The 18,122-nt window shown below is 37.8% G+C and overlaps 2 protein-coding genes across 2 annotated transcripts in view; one reads left to right on the top strand and one right to left on the bottom strand.

Moving 5' to 3' along the window:
- Positions 1 to 17,041, bottom strand: part of wrap73 (WD repeat containing, antisense to TP73) — a 28,358-nt gene extending 11,317 nt beyond the window's left edge. Inside the window, exons 1-10 of the mRNA XM_028453189.1 lie at positions 16,915 to 17,041; positions 16,312 to 16,393; positions 15,003 to 15,155; positions 13,294 to 13,410; positions 3,024 to 3,096; positions 1,956 to 2,059; positions 1,233 to 1,319; positions 519 to 653; positions 222 to 299; positions 43 to 145 (exon numbers count right to left, since the gene is read on the bottom strand). Of these exons, the coding sequence (XP_028308990.1) occupies positions 43 to 145; positions 222 to 299; positions 519 to 653; positions 1,233 to 1,319; positions 1,956 to 2,059; positions 3,024 to 3,096; positions 13,294 to 13,410; positions 15,003 to 15,155; positions 16,312 to 16,380 (919 nt within the window). The 5' untranslated portion in view covers positions 16,381 to 16,393; positions 16,915 to 17,041. The remainder of the gene's footprint in view (positions 1 to 42; positions 146 to 221; positions 300 to 518; positions 654 to 1,232; positions 1,320 to 1,955; positions 2,060 to 3,023; positions 3,097 to 13,293; positions 13,411 to 15,002; positions 15,156 to 16,311; positions 16,394 to 16,914) is intronic.
- tp73 (tumor protein p73) overlaps positions 13,377 to 18,122 on the top strand; it is a 45,269-nt gene continuing 40,523 nt past the window's right edge. Inside the window, exon 1 of the mRNA XM_028453187.1 lies at positions 13,377 to 13,569. Within this exon, the coding sequence (XP_028308988.1) occupies positions 13,538 to 13,569 (32 nt within the window). The 5' untranslated portion in view covers positions 13,377 to 13,537. The remainder of the gene's footprint in view (positions 13,570 to 18,122) is intronic.

Below are 18,122 nucleotides of genomic sequence, written 5' to 3'. Positions count from 1 at the left end.
TTGTGCTTTCAATAGAAAAAAAGAATAAAAAAGCTCCCATACATTTACTCTGGGTGTTTAAGAGGGTGGAGCCTATTCCACTGTTATGTATGGAAAGTTCATCACTGCCAACAGGAGGCCTTCGCTCCACTTCCTTATACACAGTCTGAAACACAACAAGCTATCAACAAACACTGAACACAGACCAATCACCTCTGAACGATGAATGATACTCGACTCACTGCTTTTGTGTTGTCGATGGTGACGGGGTGTTCAAATTGTGTGATTTTCTTCCAAGTGATATGATTGAGGATGCGAACCTGATTGGTTGAATGAAAGATGATTATTATTTAATGCGATGTTGAATGAAAAGCAAAACCTATGATGTATTTGTAGAAAAAAAATTAACTCAAGTTCCGAAATGAAAATTTTAACACTCATGAAGGAAGTTTATTTTACACAATAGTGATATTATATTTACTTGCACAAATTAAAAAAGTAAGCTTTAGCAGCACAGAAACAGAAAAGAGTTACCATACCTTTTCATCATAACTGCCGATGGCCAGGAACTGACTACTTGGACTCCAGCAAACAGATTTGATCCCCAGTGACCACTCAAAGGCACTGTACGTCGACAGGAACCGGCCATCCAAAGAATACAGCAACACTTTGTACTGTAGAGACGACACAAGCTTCAGCCTTAAAATGATAACATGGGTTTAGCAAAGCTGAATGTGTGTCCTGTCATTTTGAAGCTTCAAAAAACAATGGGCCTTTGTGCTGCGTTGCATGTCTGTATGAAAAGAATTTCACTGTTGATCTGGCAGATTGAGAAAAAATTATTTCACAGCATTCAGAATAATGACCAATATGAATATTAACACAGGAAAGGCCACAGATTTCTTGTGGGTTTTTGGAGTCATTTTGTGCTTTATAAACAATGCAATACTAATATTCTTTATTCATATTACACATTGTTAGCACACAGTGATGAAATTAATAAACTATTTTCTTGTTTAAGCTCATTTATTGTTTTTATTGATGGTCATACAGCAAAATCCATTTAAATTGGAAAAATGTTGCTTCTTGTGTCAAATATTGTTATGCAATTAATTTAGATTGATCAGGATGAATTAATTATAAAGTCTCTATTTAATTAGATTTTTTAAAATCTAGTCCCAAGAATAAAACCAATGCTCACTAATATATATTCAATAATCCCATTAATAAATTATGGAGGACAATCCACTAACCTCTAGACAGCTGTCCCACACTGCCAACACACAGCCGTTTGGCGACCACTGCAATCCTGCCAAGTCCTGTGTCTCAGTCTCAAAATGCTGTAAAAGAATAAGATTCATTTATTTTATATTATATGATTACTAAAAAAAAAAGGTATGAGCCCAGGATTGTGATCAAACTTGAGTAATATTCAGAGAGATATCACTGTCAATAATTGCTGTTAGAATCGACGACAACATAAAGCTGCTGGGAATAATCTTGCGAGCAGCAATTTCAACATTTGTTTGTTAGTAAATTCTCCTGTTTTTTGGAGGAAATACACTCAATTTATTGATTTATGAGGCCTACACTGTGTCTTTATCTGTTATAAAAATTGTTATTTATTGTATTAAACCAACACATACCTCTGTGCTCCTTACAGAAGTTTTGAGTTAAGTTTCTTCACCAGTCAATGTAAGCAGAAGTTGATCCAGTTACCAAAAACTAAAAAGGTTCCCCAGGATTGTAACACTGGGAGAAAATATAATTTTACTTATGAATTAAGCCTTGAAATGTTTTTTTTTCCTCCAGCTTTTTGTTTCACTAAGATTGAAATCCTATGAAGAGTCGGTAACCTTCCATCAATATCAATAACATCATTCATTGATGAATACTGTCCAATACAGAGTGATTATTTCTGCCCATTTTCTCTGTGCATCCACTCGGGCCATGTATTAGCGTAATACTCTACTAACCCTGAACAGATGCCAGTCATTGCACACAAATACACTGACGTGGTCTTTGCAGTCGCGGCGTTCAGCCAAAGCCATGTAGCGGCCATCTTTGCTGAAATCCACGCCTGCACGGAAGAGAAAAAAAGAAGAGAAATAATTATTTGATTTTCAGCATTTAATGAAAACATGACTGCATGTGGAAGAAAATCTAAATGTTTTGTAAAGAGTATCATCACAGCTTCCCAGCGCAAATGCTGCATGTTTACAACACTCCGTTTACTTTCACATTAAGGGTAATTAAAGTCTCTGTCTTGTCTGTAAACTGTGTGATAGGGATTCTCCCCGTGTTGTGACAGCATTTGGCTAAGTGCTAAAAATAAACCTCAGTGTATTTTTAGACTTTGGTTTAACATTTTTACACAGCAGTCCACAATTATTAAAAGCCCATTAAAAACGCTGATTATATTTTTTAGTAATAAAAATCCCATTGTTTTCTATTGGAGTGAAGCATTCAGCTTCATTTTTGGGGCATTTTGCAGCATTTTCAGTGAAAATGCCTGCTTTTGGTTGCTCTAAATAATCAAGAAAAGTTAAAGATGTTGATGTAAACCTCTTGTTTACGGAAAGAGGATAAAAATATTAAAAAATGAGTTTGATTCAAAGTATTTTAGGAATGGTAAGTTAAGCTCACTGTTTATTCTGATAGTGGAGAACAAACTTAGGACATTCTTTGTTTTAAATTCTCTGTGAATATCTGAATCTTTGGCACCGACAAGTCTGTGGCACGCTGCGATCTAAGCCAAATTATTTATATTACAGCCCTGAAGATGCACGGATCGCAGACGGGCATTGAGTTTCATGTGGAGATGGGGAGAGTCACAGACAATCATTTTTCCAGTCGTTGTTGACAGGCCTGTAATGATGAGCATGCCCCATGCACCGAGAGGGCCACAGCTGTCAGCAGAGGCGGCCGTAGCGTTATGTAGGCGCGACTGTGCCGCAAGGTAAAGGACAGCATGTGATGCACAACCCGTGTCCTCAGGTACTCTGTAAGCACTCCTTCACTTGTCCTATCATTATTACACTCACCCTTGGGACAATCTTTAGGATACTTGATGTAAGACACAGCTTTGGTAGACAGGGACCAGACGGTGATTCTCAGCTGTAAAAGCAACAGAAGAAAGGAATCAAAAGCCTAGTCATCATCAGGAAAAATACTGACAAACATTTCAGCAGATGACATCATTTGTAGGTCATGTGATCAGTGTTACTTTAAAAAAGGACAGTCAAACTCATTTTGATTAAGGGGCCAAATACGGACCGGTTTAATCTCAAGCGAGCCACAGATTATAGGCGTTAAAACGAGCAATTTTGTCTTTCTTGTGCCCTAGTTTGCACTTCTACCTCTAATGGTATTTAAAGTATGTAAGGCACCAACAATATCTAAGCAATAAGTGACAGATATGCAGGATCCTACATTTCCTTGATTTTGTGACCAATTTTTATTTAATTTTGGGATGTTTGGGGGAATAATTTGAAGAAAATTGTAGGATTGGGAGCTTTAAAAGGGCCAAATTTGGCCCCCAGGCCTTGATATTAAGCATTTGCTTTAAAGAAAAAAAAAAAAAAGAAAAAAAAAAAAACATAAATCAGCTTGATAAATATGGTAGCTATTTTAGACATTAAAGGCCTGTACTACAAAGCTGGATTTCCTCTTATCACGCTAACTTCTGGAATTTATTCGGTGTGACTGTCCTGTACTACGACGCTGGTTAACTTCTTAGTTGTTTAGCTTAAGTTACCATGGTGATTTATCACCATAGTAACTAAAGCTAAACAACTGACCTGGTTGGGAATAGGTTTTGTTGTGGCTAGGATCTGAGCGAGTATGAAACTCCCGCCTCCTGACCAATCAATTCTCTCGCAAAATGACCTGCCCAATCAAAGGTGGATCACCCTGTGAACACATCACTGCTTGGATCTGATGTGACGCTGACAGGAGAGAGAATTTTTAGGCGTTGATGCAATCATTTCATTTACCCAATGACATTCTATTGGAAAAACCTTTTTATCTGATGGACTGACATACATTAGTCAGCTGATAAAGTCTGAACGCGTTGGGCACTTTCAGCCCGATAAATGTATTAATTCATGTTTTTTGTGGCGAAGCAGAGAGCCTCAGTCCTGCAAGATAATACAGGCTGTAAAAAATATATTGTGCACTTTATGATGTAGGCTGAGCTGTATGAACGCAACATCAGAGCCACAGACGAGGTCTGTGCCTAATTAAAGTGAAACTGATCAGTTTGTCCGTTTGCTCTCCCATGAATTAATATTGTGTAATCTCACAAGTTCAAGCATTGACAGTCATCAATTCCTGCATTCCGTCCTTCCTGTTTATGCTGCAACAGTGTTGTTTTTGGCCTAAGTTATGGATTTTAATTCTTCTTATATTTAAAAAATTATTCCTCAATTGCGACATAAGCTGCTCTACAGTTTCTCTGCGTTTGTAATTGGTCAGACGTATATCTCCACCCCTGTCATTGGAGCGCACACGTCGCCAAGCTGAAATCACCCGGGTTAAATGAACACGTTTATAGAGAATGTTTGGTTAGGTGAAGCCTGCTAATGGAGAAATATCCAGGACAGATATATCCAGCTTCATAGTGCAGGCCCTAGGGCATGGGTGATGTGCTTTTCTCTTGGATCGATTTAATCACGATACTCGGGTGACGATTTGATATAAATTGTATTGTAGTGATTATTGCTATTTTTATTTCCAAATTTTCCAAATTCAAAATCCAAAGTTGAATCATACACTTGTCGAAACAACAGATGAGTCATCGTTCCTAAAATCAATGCACATCACAACAAACAATTAAATACAACTTTACAAAAAAAAAAAAAACAATTTGATTCTGGGGAGAAAAAAATCCATTTTTAATGTCACCAAAAGATTACGATATACATTGTGAAATGTTATTTTTTCAAGCAGTCAGTCAAGCACCTTAACAACACTAAGTTCCTTACATGTGCAAAAAAAAAAAAAAAAAAAAGGAATTCAGAAAAGATTAGTTACATACAGAGTTTGTGCAAATATTCAAAAGGAAACTAATGAAAAGACCATTGAAAACATATAATATTACAAAATATTATAGCATTCTATTCCCTGTGCACTATGAAGGAAATAAAGTAGCTTAATGTCTCTTAGGGACATGAGTTACTGGCACATTATCCACTCATCATCACAAGGATGGTGTGGCATGACTGAGTGTAGAGAGATGTATATCAGCAAACATTTACAGGGAATCAACTCTTAATGGAGAGGAGTTTCAGTCATTGACAGAGACAGAAAAAGGTTACACTGATTCAATTAGCATTGCACGGAATAAAAGTGACGAAAATGGCAGGGAAATGATTCCTGGCTAATTCAGAAGTCAAATTCTAAACTTTTTGGAGGCAAACATGACATACAGGTTTAACTATAACCAAAAACAAGCAGTTGGATGTAAATGTGTGGCGCTGTGCTGGCTGTATGATCTGCTTTCCAAAGTGCAGCGTGAGACCTAACTGATGAGTCAATCGTGTTAAATTTGAGCTTTCCATGCTTAATCGAACCAAATCTCCTAGTGTGAGAGCAAAAAGCAAAGCAAGTTCTCCTGTCTTATTCTCCTGATAAAAATTCCACTGCAAGGCCAAATTGTTCTGCTAACCGCTAAAGATGTATTTGGAATGTAAAACGCTTAAACTTCTGGAGTAGCTGTGCTCTTATCTCAGGGCCTAGACGGTCATTTGAGCCAGGCCGTCTGTCAGGCCTGACCATTCTGCTTGGTAAAGCCATCCAGCTGTGTGAGTTCTGTAATAACACCTCGCTGCACGCTTCCTGGACATCCCCTTAGAAGTGGAGCTATGGCAACGTATATCAACACAGCTCAAAACACAAACACGCTTACACTTCTGTGATGCCTTGAACCTGTCACATAGAGGGTGAAGTAGAGATCCAGCGCTGCATTCAGTGTAACTGTAAACCAGCTGGAGGCAGGGTGGCACGAGGGAAATAGGTGGGAAATGCTTGTCTGCGTGGGGGTCAAACGCAATGAGATCCTCAGTGGGTAAAACTATACTTTCGATGAAGTATCCTCACTTAAGGTGAGATGCAGCTTATGAAGGCTGCAATGAGGAGGCAAAAGTCTAAAATAGCACCTGCTGTTTATTTATCAGAGGTATTTAGGGTGGTAGCGTAAACACAACAGCAACAGAACAGTAAACCTGTATTGGAAATTAGAAAACTTATCATGTCCCTAAATACTTATTTAGGTGTGTAACTACAAGCACAAGTATGCAGGAACTATTATTAAAGCTGCTTAACCACATAACTAACATGTCTTAAATTTAAAGAGTAACTAAACCCCTGCTTTTGCTGACCTGCCACTAGGGGGGAATTCAAAAAATGCCTTGATTGTGTGAAGCTCACACACAGTCCTACACACATGGTAAAAGTTGGACTAGGATCAATCAACAACAAAAAAGTCAGTTTGGGGTTGAGTTTAAACTGTGCCTGTACATACTCATCATAAAGATGTAAATCCTTGTTTTAATCAGAAATAAACTGGGTTGAAATTGATTAAAAAAAAAGTGAAAAAGGTGGTGAAATGGGATTTTAAAAACCACAGAAATTGGTTAAAACTTGCAAACCAGAGGGGCCAGAAATAAACAGAAAAAGTTGTAAAAATAAAGGGTTCAAAGTGTCTATATTGGCTTAAGAGTGGAAAGAACTGAGGGGTAATGTAATTTAAAAAGTAGGAACAATTAGCTTAAACTGGCAAATAATGGGCTTGACAAATGTGGTTAAATTGGCAAAAATAAGCATGAAATATTGTGAAAATAGGCTTAAAGTGACAATAATGGGTCAACATATGCAACATTAGGTGGGAAAAGTGGTGGAAAGGGTTTATAAGTGTCGAAAAGTGGAAAAAATGTGCAGAAAAGGCATTGAAATGTGATGGAAAAGTGGCAGAAATGGGAGTAATGTAGCAAAAAGGCATTAAAAGGATCAAAATATGTTAAAATGTGGCATGTTTGGTGTAGTTGCAAAAAAGGAACTTAAAAATAAGCAGAAATGGGCTCAAATTGTTCAAAAAATATTCCTAGTTTCTAAAAGACATCTGGCATTCCTCTCCCACTGTCTCGCAACCATAATTGGGGTCCTGACCCCAAGGTTGAGAACCCCTGGTATAAGGAACAAGAAACATTTTAGAACACATTCCTAACAGGAGAGGCGGCTGGCCACATGACAACCATCATCAGTTGTAAACTGAAGTTATTGACAGCGACCAGGAATAAAAATGATCTGTCAGCCTTTCTTTTGGCCCGCCTTAGCGCATATGAGAGAATGGGCAAGTGTATTTTATGGGCTTTAGGCCTGTCTGTCAGCACAGGATTAGCTCCAAGTCATTCCACATGGGAGCCCATCTCCAGCAAGTATTGCTCTTTCCTCCAGTTACAGCCTAAAGATGCAACCAAAGAACTGGAGCCTTTTCCAGCTCATACTGGGCATGATGAGCTATTGTGCTTTCATTGCCATGTTACTGCACATGTTCCAGCTGCCTGCGTTTACACTTCAGCCTGGTAGCATTGTTGCCAACAATGCTACACATTAGCAGGGGTACTGCTCCACCAGTCAACTATGCTCCTGCTAATCTGATCCCAACAATGTTAAAAACCATTAGAGAAGTCAAGCTCAGCCATGTCCTTGGCTGGAGTTTTTCCACCTCTCAGTTCATCACCCACACATTGGTTGAAGGGGATTTATGAGGATGTGCGAGTGACATTTTGTCCACTCCTTAAATAAATTATTGCAATTTAAATAGGAGAATACTTGCATGAAGGCTCATAACACCATAGGCTGAATTTAGATATGCGACTTTCTCTTTTATTAACCATATGACATTGTGCAATTTATAAGTGCTGTTTTTATTTCTCCATAATCCCCAATGTAGAATGTACTGTTACATTATCATGAATGGTATAAATATGTGTAAACTAGGCGAGTGCTGACTATTTAGAGTCATCTAGAGCCAATGTCAGCCTTGTGTGTCTTTACAGCTTTTAAAGAGCATCAGAAAAAGAAAACCAACAGCGCACTAAGCACATTTACTGACACATACACAGACAAACACAAACACAGAAGCAGGGGATCTACATCGCAGTCAGCTGTCGCTAAACAAGTTAATATAGCCGGCTGTTTATTGGTGCTGGTTGTTGGGGGGCTGAAATTTAAAGCCGACAGCAACACCCGCCTGGCACAGCCTTAATGAAATCTTGGAATGGGGTGAAGGCAAGTTCACTTGGCTCATTGGTAATGTCTTGTCTACAATTAGTTGCTTAGAGATTGGCGTATAAGATACATTAGCAGATCTGAACCGTAACTGGTTATGAAATAATTTTTCAAAAGCAGAAGTATAATCAACAGTGGCTGTTTTCACTGTTTTAGTGCTCGTCCTTTATCACTCTTAAGATGAAAAAAAAAAGACAAAATGGGAATTTAATGAAAATTAAGTTGATCTAACTTTTAGATTTGTGTGCTAGTATAAGTCAATAAAGTAACAATCCATTGATCTGGATCAATTATTTGATGATCCTATCAAATCGATGGAATTTCGTAACATCGATCAACATTATCAGTAAAACACGGCACAGGACTTTTTTCTGTTAAAAAAAAAAGGATATATATATAGATATCTCATTTAAATGTCTGGACATTTTTATAGCTGAAACATTTCAGCCAACAAATGTCATGGTATTTTTGTTCTAGCTTTAGATGTAACTTATGTTAATGCTGCTAGAGCCGATCATTGATCAGTAAATCAAAGATCATTAGCTTGAAAAAAAGATGTAAAAGGGTGAAATTGCCATGTTGCCATTGCATTGTGGGATGTGGAGTACTGTAGATAAGAAATGTTTTTACTTCTTTACCTCAGCCAAGGAGGTAATGTTTTCAGCTGCATTTATCTGTCTGTTAATGTGGATGTTTGTGAGCAGGATATATGAAAAAGTTCTAAATAGATTTAAGTGGAAATTAGGTGAACTGATAGACGATGTCAAAAGGAAGAACAAGTTTGATTCTGGAGATGATCTAGAAGGTATTATGGAAAACATACCTCAAAACTTGGCAGAGGTTTGCACTCTCTGATGGCTTTTGTTCTTACTGTGATTTGTTGTGTTCCTTTTTACGGACAAGGAGGAAAATGACTCCCTTGACACCATTTTTATTCTAGTTTGTTCCCAGTGTTTCCCCTGATTTCACCTCACTCCTCCAGACATTAAACTCCCGCTGGCTTTCGATCTGTATCAGCGTTTATGCTTTCCACGTGGCCAGAGATTTGTACAAAAACAGACACCTTAACAGATTTTAGGGAGATATACTGGTAAAAGTCTTTCATACAGACAGATAATCAGAAATTTCCTATCGTGCCTTGTTTTCTTCTCCACATTCAGACAGACACAAAGCAGCCGTGGCCACAGACACTTGCACTCTCTGCACCCGTTCCCAGACTAGACAGTTGTGTGCTGTAGTACAACACCTGTCAAAAGAGTCCAGGAGTCAGGTTTAGCATGCCAGACACGAGCCGGCCCACGGCAGTTCCCTTCGTCATACTTTCCCAAAGCCCCCGGGGTAACTGCTATATCTTCTCACCTCTTACAACACATGCTTACTATGCAGCGATTATAAAACAGAAATCCTGTGGTACAGAGAGGAACTAATGACATCTTTATTGGTCTGGGTTTCATTGTGCACCTGCATAACCCAACCATCTAACAATCATCACAATCTGCAGTAAACAAAGCCAGTAATGGTGTTACATTCAAGTCCCTATTTTCATTTACACTCTATTTTTCACCTGAAAACAGGTGATTGAAGGTACAGTAGAAAGTGTGACAAATGGACAAATGTGTCCAGTTCCACTGATAGTCCTGTTAAAAATTGCCAAAAGTAATGGAGAGTAAAATCAACAGATCATACTTGGACTGCATTAAGAAATCTCTAATCATGACACTAATTTTATTTCAGCAAAATTAAATGTATGCAGTTTAAAAATGCTTGAACCTCATTCACAAGCCGATTATTATATCGATTTACTTATTGTTGTTAACTGTTGACATTGGTAACTTTACCGCTTCATGGATTTGATATTATTGGTGGACGCAGACGCAGCTGTCAGTGATTACTGGTGCTCTTTTAAAAAGCAAAATAAGAGAGTATTAAGAGGGAAACTGGGTCCTGTGATCACAGCACAAGGGAAGAGGCAGAGCTGGAAGCTCATTGCCCTGATAATCAATGCATCATTCTAAGGGTGACGATATTAGATCGTTAAGGATTACAACATGACGATGATCTCCCAAATCACAGAGATCGTAGAACCGTCTGTAGTTTGCATTTTAACCCTTGCGGTGCCATGTCTGCGTCATATTTCTGTAGTCCATACACAGAACATCTAAAGTTTTTTTTTTTTTCTGCCAAATCACACCATTTGCTAGTCAGCATTACAGACACCGAAGAATTATTAAGCGCTTAAACAGGGCAGAAGTACGCTCCAGTACGCTCCACTCCACTCCCCCCCCCGTGCACAGACACACAGAGTTAGCTGTGCTGCTTCCTCTGTGTTAGCGACTGTCTGTCAGAGGCTCAGTGCAGATGTCGGTCTGTCTGTTAAACTCATTAGTTCTGAGTGTTGAAGCACTGAGAGACGTTTGAGAAGGGACAGTGTCCTGAATGTGGTTTACTTTAAAAACTACTTTCAGCGACTCAAAGCTTCCCTGTAAGAAGCAACACTACAGAATGTAATCACACATTTCAGCCTTAATGAAGGAAAAAGTCAAAAGTGACACAAAATGTTGAAATTGAGCTGCTAGTGATTAATAAAAGGGTTTTTGTGGCATTTTTCTCTGCCATTTTAAGAAAAAATATAGAGATATAAATAAAGGATATTATTGTCCAAACTGTAGGAAATGAGGTGTTCAAACACTGCTTAAAGTAGGATTTTATTAACATATGTGTTACCTCAAAAGCAAATGAAAATCACTAGACTGATCTGCTGCCTTGTTATGTAGCAAGTGTTGCTAATGCTAATGCTACACCATTTTAGTTAAACAAAGTAAAAAGAATGTGTGACTAAAATAATTTGTCAGCCTTTTTGTTTGATGTTAATTGTACTTGGAACCAGTTTGATGAATTGCTTACATACAATTTTAAAACTTGTTTGAAAATTACCTTGTTCTAAATGAGCTTTTATTCTTTTTTCCGTTTAGGGCGATGATTTTAAGTAGAATTTAATTGGTTTGTTTTATTGGTAAATTACTTTAAAATAGTGATAAAATCGTGATTGTGATTTTACATATCGCCCACCCCTACATCATTCCCTCTCTCTGTGTTTGGGGTCAGTTTGAGAAGCGCTGCTACGTGTTGCAATCAAAGCGAGGGCAGAGATTGAAGCACACAAGCAAAGTTCTTCTGAAACAGGTGAAATGTTAAAGTCTGTCTACCATATGGCTATGGCTGCTGACATTCCTTACTTTGATATTAATAATAGTTTGAATGTTTTAGAATTATAAATGCTCATTTACTGAACTGTTCAGGAGGTGGACGAACAACACAAGGCTGTGAAAGCACTGTAATGGTCTGATTGAGCACTCTGCTAATACATTATGCTGTGTGAGAAAAGTACACGCACCCCTGATAAAGTCAACCACAAACATTATCTCTGCATGATCAAGCCTGTAGCGGGTTATTAAACCACCGTCACTAAACATACAGAGAATACAGTATATGTCCTTCCTCTCTGTCTGTTTATGTCTGTTTGAGACACTTTTAGGATTCTTAAAAGTCCTCCTTACTAATCCCAACAGTTTTCACTTTAGGAGCTCTCTTAAGGCTTAAGATGCTTTGTCAATTACTTTTATCTTCGTAAAAGAAAATTCTAAGAAAAATCCTAAAAATTTGAGAAACACTAGTTTCTAATGATTGAACAGAGGAAGAGGAGGTTTGATATCATAATCTCACCAATTTTTCACTTTGCAAAACTAAAACATATCCTACACTTCTTCAGTTTTCATAGGAAAAAAGAAACAAAACTAACAAACTAAACATTCTGACGAGTCACTTTTAGCCTGCGTTGGTGTGTTCACTTTCACTATGTTCATCTATTTGTTTGTGATTTATGCCATGTGCATCAAAACAAATGTGTGACACGAGCATTGATAGCTGCTGTCGTGAGTGCTCTAGGTTATCTCTGCTTTTGTGTGTAACTGTGTGTGTGTGTGTGTGTGTGTGTGTGTGTGTGTGTGTGTGTGTGTGTGTGTGTGTGTGTGTGTGTGTGTGTGTGTGTGTGTGTGGGGGGGGGTTCAGGAATTGTGGAGTGACTAACCATAATTATTCAGGTGTTTGGTTGTTTCACCATGTTGTCGACAGTGCATTCAAAACTTGAATAATACTTGTAAAGGTCAACGTAATTTTTTGTTGCTCAAAAGCAGGAGAATAAACTGTTTTTATTCATTCTTACCGTAATTTCTTGTGTTTTTTCTCCAGACAAGGAGGACAGTGATTGGCTCGACTCCATTTTTGTTCTTGTATGTTCCCAATAGTCCCCGTGATATAACCTCACTACGCCAGACATTCAAATTCGGCTCGATTCAGATATTTCAATTCACTTATTTTGCTGCAACTTTCAGTCGATGAAAATGCCAGAAATGTGTTGGAAAGTCACTTTTTTTAAGCTACTGCTAAAGCCTTCCTTATTATCTTTACCCTCAAATGAAAGTGACACCGTGAACAGTTAGTATTAAAAAGTGCCTTTCAAAGTGGTAGCCCTTTGGACTATACTATGAAGTAGCTCACAATTTCAGAAAGGTTGGTGACCCCTGCTATAGAATGACTTGTGCACTGAATTACTGCCCCTCAGTGTTTCATTCGTCAGCTTTGTTATCTTTTTTCCCCATCACCGTTGATCCAGACTACAGCTGTTAGATGTTTAAGAGCCACAGAGCATCATTAAAAGACTCACTGCCAAAGAAAACATCATCCTCACGTCGAGGGGTGGGGGGGCACATGGACATTGTGCATATGCTCCAGAGGTACTTGAGCCCCATGTATGACAGGACGTTAACAGGAGGGCGGCTATGAAATCAGGCTGAATACATGCAGCAGGTGGGAGGCTGAAGAAAGGCTCTGGTGTCTGGCTATTTTCAGGTTGCCCCTTCCTCGCGGGCCAGCAACAGTCGAAACCAGACAAGCGTGTGTGTATAAACACACATCCCGGTACGTGGACGCGCGCACACATGCACAAACTGACTTAACACTTACATGGAACTCAGTGGTGTTGAGAATATGACGTCCGTCTGCACTCCACTGAGAGCAGACCAGTCCTATTGAGCCCTCGTCGATCTTACAGTGCCAGTCCGGCTGCTCCAGAGACCACACCTGAGGGAAGAGACACAGACAGGAGGCCTGCAGTCAGCCATCACTGATGACATCCTTCACGCCGCTCCTCTTACCTTCCTCACCTTGATATCTATCATAAAAAAACAATCGACCATCAACCGTCACCATGAAGGACTGGCGCTGGATACCGCTTCAAAGGTAAGACACTTAAAAGCAGGAATAACCGACGCCCAGTGACATTTTACCATGATTTACTCAAAAGCGCTTGAAGTGAACTACAACCTTTACAAGTGAACTGATCCCCCCATCCATACATTTGGGTGTAATTTTATTTTCTATCGATAAGACGATTAACTGTAAAAATCACAGCCATGAATTCACCATTGGAAGTTGTGGTTAAAAGTCCCGTAGGATGAAAAGTATAATTTGTTTATGGCATTTAACACTCATTTTGAATCCGTTTCACATATAAAGCCTCTTTTGTGTGATGTATTTAAAGCTCATATGAATATCCAGCTATCAATCAAACTTTATTTATAAAGCACCTTTCAAACAAATTTAAAAGCAGTCCAAAGTGCTTTACAGTATTTTATAAAAGTGACTGATAAAACGATAAAACGGTTTAGACACTAATGCACAAAGAAGTCATTTAATAAAATAATTAAAAAGATGGAAAATGAGAAAATAAAAAACAAAGCCGAAAAAGAAGAATTTTATAAAATATAAAACTTTAAAATTTTAATTAAAACAGTAAAAGCGAAAAAAATAAATAAATAACTGTGAAAACTATGATAAAAGATTTAACATTCCAAATAATTCAAAGAATAAAATTATAAAAGAAGAAGCAAAAACTGATAAAGCACTACATAAATAGGTTTTCAGTTTGCGTTTAAAAACTGTAATATTCTCAGCTCCTCTCAGGCTGTTCCACCATCTTGGAGCATAAAAACTGAAGGAGGACTCACCAAAATAATACCTGTTCATCTAATTTTCATTTCAAACATCAACCCCACTGTGAAATGTCATCGAGGAAAAATAACTTTTGATTATTTCTACCATTCTTTTCAGTTTCGTCAACTTTTGTCACTCCTGTATATTCCGTTACCTGGAGCTTATAAAATGACTGTAGAAGGGTAAAAGTCTTTGCAGGTTTACCCTGTGATTTATTAATGACTAATTTTGTTAGAATACTTTTTTAGCAAGTATTTTTGAATATATTTCATAGGGTTCAAATGATGCCTAAACATTTTCATTTCTTCTTTATTTACATAATGAATAATAATGTAACTTTTATTGATCACAGTAGTGAAATTCTTCTCTGCATTTTAACTCAAAGCAGTGGGCTGCCAACTGCAGGAGCCCGGGGAGGAGTCGTATTGGGGTTAAGGGACTTGCTCAACATCCCACAGTGTTGGCCCGGGTGAGACTCGAACCTACGATTCTCCGATTACAAGCACACTGTGCTTAACCGAGAATACAAACCAGGCAAAACTTCTAAAAGAAAATCTAGCATACATTTCACATAACATTTATCATGTAATGGCAAGATTTCTAAGCTGAGGTGTGAACTGCAACAATTTCAGTGCAAAAAGAAATTGAAAGCCCAGTCCTGGGCCCTGATGGTCACCCACCTGTACCAGGCCTCGCTTGTACATGGCACAGAGGATAAAGAGAGAATCTGAAGACCACTCCATGTGGGACACTTGGTCCAGGCAGGTAAAGAGATGCAGGATTTGCAGCGTGCTCACATCTCGGACCACGAGCCTGTACTGCACACAGGTAGCCTGAGGAGATGGCAAAAGTCACTCAACCAGGAAAAGATGCAGAAAAAACATGTATTTGACTTGAGAGAAACCATCCTGTTTTTGTTGTTAATGTTCATTTAAATTAATTTATGTATTGAAACATTATCATGCAGTCTGAAAGGATTCAAAATCAAAAACATCAGCAATTAAAGGTACAGATGCCACGTCAACTACTTTCAGTTAATATGAGCTTAATGCTAATAATTACGATACCAATTGAAGGGAAATGTGCATTTCATTACTACAGTATAATCAAATTCTTAAAAAAAAGACAGAAAACCCACAATTAAAGTTACTTTAGGAGTCAATTACATGTCACCTACTTTTACTGTCCAACCGAATTTCTTTCAGTTAAAAAAGGGGTTTAAATGTATAAAAAGAAACCATATATGTACTTCCTCTCGTATATATGTACTCACTATGAATGTGTAAAAAAAACAAACAAAAAAACAAAACATTACTTATCTGTACTTTATTATGATATTTTAAGTGTCAAAATATCAAAAAGTCCGGCCATGACTGCTGCTTCGAAAACATCTTTAAAATGTAATTCTATATCATGAATAAATTATTTGTAGTCCCGTATAAAATTTTAAAAATTATTTATTTTTCTTTTCTCCATTATAATATTCATGCTAACTTTGTCCCATTATACGTCATTGACCATAAACGGCAGTGTTTTCTTTATAGAGTGACTGTTAAATTACTGTTTCTAGATTTAGTTTTCATCACATTTAAACTTTTAAAAAGTCAAACCAGTTATCTGCCAGATAGTAGGCATTTTATCTTGTTTGTTCTTGCATGGAAAGTTACCTAACGTCTGAAGGAGTGCATAAGAATGTGTCTGTGAGTGTCCTGGAAAGTGATGTTTAGCTGTCTGTGTGATTAAATAGTTTAATCATTATCATTCAGTGCCTCTTGGTTTTGTGAGAGGGTCCTCAACTAACTACATACAATGATTTCTGGAATTAAATCATTTCCAATTGGGTTGCAGAGGGGTTAAATCCCTCGAATGCCAAATAGGTGGAAGTATAGACAGAATGTGTTTGATTAGAACTTTAATGCCTCAAAATATCCTATTTTTCCTAAAAACAAGAGTTGGGATATAAATACTACAGGCTTGATCAAACCGTACCATGTATTTCCCATCTGGGGAAATTTTAACAAGCTGATTGGTTTGCTTGAAAACCTCGGAGAAATTCATTTCACTCTTGCACCTGTTGAGAAACAAAAAGAAAGATTAGAATAAATAAAGAAATGAGACCTGTGTGTTTATGTTCCCCAGTTAAAGCCGTTTCTAGTTCTTACCACACGGTGGCGCCATTTGTCCAACTCGCAAATAAATACTACACCTCAAACACCACGGAGACACCCATTTATTTCACTTTAAAATGGACACAGAGTGCACTAAACAGTCAAAAGATGCAGATATGTTTAGTTTTACATTCAAATTGAGTTTTAAATCAGATGAAGGAGCTGGAAGGGGTTAACTTTCGTTATACTCGTAAATTTAAATAGGAAAAAATATTTTGAAATAACTAAACAGCAAGTGCAGCTAAAATACCAAGCGTTATAAGTTGTCACAGCTGTAATTTCTCATTTTAATGATGACATATTTCACGGAAAAGTGAACTGTGAGTACAGTAGGCTAACTCTAGCAGCCGTCAGGAGGTTCAACAATACCGCTGCCAACACTACACACATGTATGAAACCTTTAAAAGGGGTAATAACACTTACTTCTCAGTTACTTTTGTCAAATGAGCGACAAAACAGATTCATTGCGCTTTATTTCCAAAGACTGCTCGTGTCGTTTTGCAGCGTTAGTCTGTCTGTTGCTAGTTTGTGCAGAGGGTTGATGGCTCACCGACGCTGATTGGATAGCGCCGGTCAGCCGCTAGCGGTGATTGGACAGCAACGATGACGGCACACCAACTCCGTCCAATCAATGTGTACAGTTGGAGCGTTGCATTGTGGGAAATGTAGTTATTTTTTATGTATACGTGTTTATTGCCTTTTCTAACTTATTCAAAGCATTTACATTCTGACATGGACTTTCAATTTCTAGTGTTTATACTGAATACATAATTTGAAGTATTTTCTTCACAATTGAAGCCACAATTTCAAGAATTTCACGTTAATTTCTTTATTTCAACTAATCATTGTTATTGTGTTTTATATAAAAGCTGGACAACATTCACTTAAAGTGTGAGAGGCGAACGGTTTATTGAGTTTATTAGTGTTCAGCTTTGTCCTGCTGATCAGAGAAGGTTTCCCGCTGATGTGCAGCCAAACCGCGCTACTCCCATCGCTGCACAGCGCTCTGTCTCCCTCCGCGCAGATTCCACTTTCCACACTCCTTCATGCAAATCCGTCATTTTTTGTTTCTTCTCCGAAAAGTCAATAATCTACTGTCGCTGTTATCACTCTTCCGTTTAGTTTTTTAGTCTATTTTTTAAGTGCTTTTGTTGTTGCTACTTTTATGGAGGGTCAATTTCTTGGCATGTTGGATAATAAAGAGGCAGGTGCTGCTTGCAACGTTATTCCCCTGTGCTTGGATTGGAATAAGAAAATCCTTCAGGTATGTCTACTTTTTGTGTGCTACACCATGAAAGATATATGTATATGATGCAATATGTTTTTATCTTTATTGTGAGGCCATCTGGTTTGGATTTGTTGGGAAAATGTGACAAGGAAACCCCCCAAAAGAAAGGCTTGTTGCGCAGGTTCATGTTTTGTTAGAAATATAATAGGCCACAAACTACAAGATCATTTTATTAAGAAATTCTGATCCTAATATTTTATTTTTTGTTTGCCATGCCCTTTTCTGTAATAGGAGACGGAAAGAAAATACAAAATTAAAATGTTACGTGGTTCAGTTAAATAACATTTTGTCAATAAAATTCACAGTATAATTAGACGATCATTAGGCATAAATTAGGACTATT

This window comes from Gouania willdenowi, chromosome 7, assembly GCF_900634775.1.
Source record: "Gouania willdenowi chromosome 7, fGouWil2.1, whole genome shotgun sequence".
Taxonomy (NCBI): Eukaryota; Metazoa; Chordata; class Actinopteri; order Blenniiformes; family Gobiesocidae; genus Gouania; species Gouania willdenowi.
This window is presented reverse-complemented; position numbering and strand designations above follow the sequence as displayed.